Source organism: Antrostomus carolinensis, unplaced genomic scaffold, assembly GCF_000700745.2.
Source record: "Antrostomus carolinensis isolate BGI_N321 unplaced genomic scaffold, ASM70074v2 scaffold2290, whole genome shotgun sequence".
In the NCBI taxonomy this organism is placed as follows: domain Eukaryota; kingdom Metazoa; phylum Chordata; class Aves; order Caprimulgiformes; family Caprimulgidae; genus Antrostomus; species Antrostomus carolinensis.
The window spans coordinates 4,811-7,601 of record NW_010286250.1 but is presented as its reverse complement, the minus strand read 5'-3'; the positions used below and the strand labels follow the sequence as shown (position 1 = coordinate 7,601).

At 49.6% G+C, this 2,791-nt stretch overlaps 1 protein-coding gene across 1 annotated transcript in view; it reads right to left on the bottom strand.

The window, feature by feature from the left end:
- ZC3H7B (zinc finger CCCH-type containing 7B) overlaps positions 1 to 2,791 on the bottom strand; it is a gene marked incomplete at its 5' end in the record, with an annotated part of 32,580 nt that overhangs the window by 25,064 nt on the left and 4,725 nt on the right. The window contains one exon of the mRNA XM_010177225.2: positions 102 to 361. Coding sequence (XP_010175527.1) covers positions 102 to 361 — 260 coding nt within the window. The remainder of the gene's footprint in view (positions 1 to 101; positions 362 to 2,791) is intronic.

Sequence of the window (2,791 nt, the reverse complement as noted above, 5' to 3'; positions counted from 1 at the left end):
GAAAGAGTGACAAAGACAGAGAGAGGCAGCACGCACATCCACATGCTCTAAGGACCTATTTGGAACAAAAAGCAGGGTACTCGTGCTGCACCCACTCTTACTAGAGGGTATGGTGACCCTTCGGCGAGGGAGTCCAGGAGGGAGTCCAGTTCTTCCCCAATTATGTCCCCATCTGTGAAGTCCTCCACACTCTCAGGCACTGGCAGGGACACACAGTCTGGAGATGGGAGCAAGCTGGCAGCAGGGAGCGAGGTAGGCAAGCCCTTTGCATCCGAGTCAGAGGGCAAAGGGGCCAGCCCCTCACTCACAGGGATGGAGGTGGCCACAGGAGCTGGGAGGCACTGCAGATCCATAGAGCAGTCTGTGATGAGGGAGAAACAGAGCCAGTCACCCAGGAGAGCCACTGGCAAGAGGCAAGCAGAGCACAGCCTGGTAAAACCAATATTGTACAACTCCACCAAATCACAAAAACCAAGTATGACAGTTTTCCAAGAGGAAAGTCTCTGGTCTGAAGAGTTCTTGCCCTTTCATTTCTGTTCCTAGACTCCAATGGATCAGTGATAGCTGAAATATGCTCTAAGGGCCAGTGCCCAGACTGACTGTCAGGAGTTGGCAAGCACATATAGTAACCAAGAACAACACAAAACCTGTGGCTGAGCAGTTACTGAATTCACTGTGGCCAAGACTAAAGACCAGGGGCACATAATCCAATTTCTCTATAACCTACCACCTGGTGTTTTCTTTAATGTTCCTCACTTATGCATTTGGCAGAGATCACTGCCTCCTCTACTCCTTGGAGCTTCAACATACCAGATGAAAGCTTGCTGACTCGCACACCCTCTCTAAAACCTCAAGCATCCTAAATGGCAGAAGATAAAAAACACAAGGTCCTGCTGGGAAGACAGTTGGGGAGATTGGGTGCTCAGACCAGGTTGTGCTAACAGCGTGTCCCCAAAAAACCCTATCAGACTTGCACAACTGATTTACCCAAGTAAATTCCCTGCTCTTGAGTGCTTCCTGATGTCTGCAGGTGGGGGGTTGCTGCCCACACTTCCTTGCAACACCTCAGTAGCAAACATCCCCTTGGGAACTTGTGTGAGCCAGGGTTGGGGCTGGAGAGAGGTAGTGATTTTCCCTAAGGCTTCCTTGCCTCTCCAGTACATTACTGAAACGGTGATAAGTTCCCATCATGCAATATAAACCTCTGTTAAGTGAAGTTAAGGTTACAAGCACATATTCTTCACAGAAGAGCATCTTATTCTCAAAAAAATTAAAGGTTACAAAAAAAAAAAAAAAAAGTTCAAATGTTAGAAATTTGGAAAATGCAGCATTACATTTGCAATTCTCAAACCAAGCACCCAAACTACCTTAATTCTGCCCCTGTGCAGATGCCCTGGAATAAAAGAAAAGAAGTAAGACAAAGATGCTACCTTCTCCATCCACGTAGCAGTGGCTGCACTGTAGCTATGATAGTCGAAGGCAAAGTTTGGAAGGAGAGACAATAGCTTTTATTAGAAAGACTGATAAGAACAGGAAAGAAACTAGACAAGCTTCCAAGACACAAATCTTGATCTAGCAAGAAATGCTGCATCCTGTCTGTACAAGCTCTGCTCACTCACACTCAGCATCCCTTTCTAACTGGGACTGGGCGAGTAAGCTGTGTTGCCATCCTCTACGCTGCGTGTTCACTGACCAAGGACTGTGGCGGTGCCCTTCTTAGAGAGCTCAGCAAATTAGCAGTTCCTGCAAACCCCCAAGTCCTGAACAAAACAACAGCAGAGACAACACACACACACAGGTCCCCTTATCTCTAACCCTACCAGGAGCACACTGCCACCCCTTGCAACCTTTCCTCTGGCATTTGTTGTGAGTGGTCTACATGGACGGACCACAGCGGAGGTTGCTGTGCAAGGCACTGGAGGCTGAGCCGTGACAAAAGGCAGGGAAAGCAGGGGGAAGTGGCAAGGGACAGACGCAGGTCTCCCTCCACAACCTCATGCATGCAATCAAAGGAAAGCGCATGTTGTACCTTATGGGATCCAACACAGGTTTTCAGAGGTGCAGCTGGACACATTCCCCACAGGCAGTGGCTCAAGGGAAAGCTGCAAACGTCTTTAGTTTTGCAGCTGCCCCTCAGATCAGTCTTGGCTCCAACTCCATGCCCACTTTGCAATGACTTCTCTCAGCTCATCTCCCTTTGGCGCAGGCCCCCCAGCTGCACTCGGGAGCCAGCCATCCAGCTTCCCTCAGTGCTGGCCTCATCGCTGGTAGCTTGGCCAGATTTCCCTAGTACAAAGGGACAGCTTGTGCCTTCCTGTTTTTCAGATGTTTAAATCTGGAGTACTGTCAAGATCCCCCCAGGGGCCAACAAGAAGTTCAGGACACGCTGGAAGGGATGGGGACACGTGCAGGGGGGGCCCAAAAGGGTTTACAATGACAGGGCCTCAAAGGATCCAGAAGTTCAGACCTTCTCTGAGGAATGAACAAGGCCCTCTGGTTCCCAGTCAGACTGGGAAGCAGAGGAAAGAGGCCCCCACACACCCTAAGAGGCCCAAAACTCTGAAAAGCTGAATGCATGACCAAAAGGCAGAGAATTATATGGGACCCTTCACAGTTCAGCACATGCAAAGGGCAAGGAGAAGAGCAGGGACCAACAGGTTCTACTACTTGCAAGAGGCAGAGGGGAGATGTCTGCTCCCCTCTCCCTGACCACTCAAACCCTGTCATTCCTTCAGCCACTTATTCCCATTGCCCTCTCTCCAATCTTTTCCCCTATTCCTCCTTTCTCATT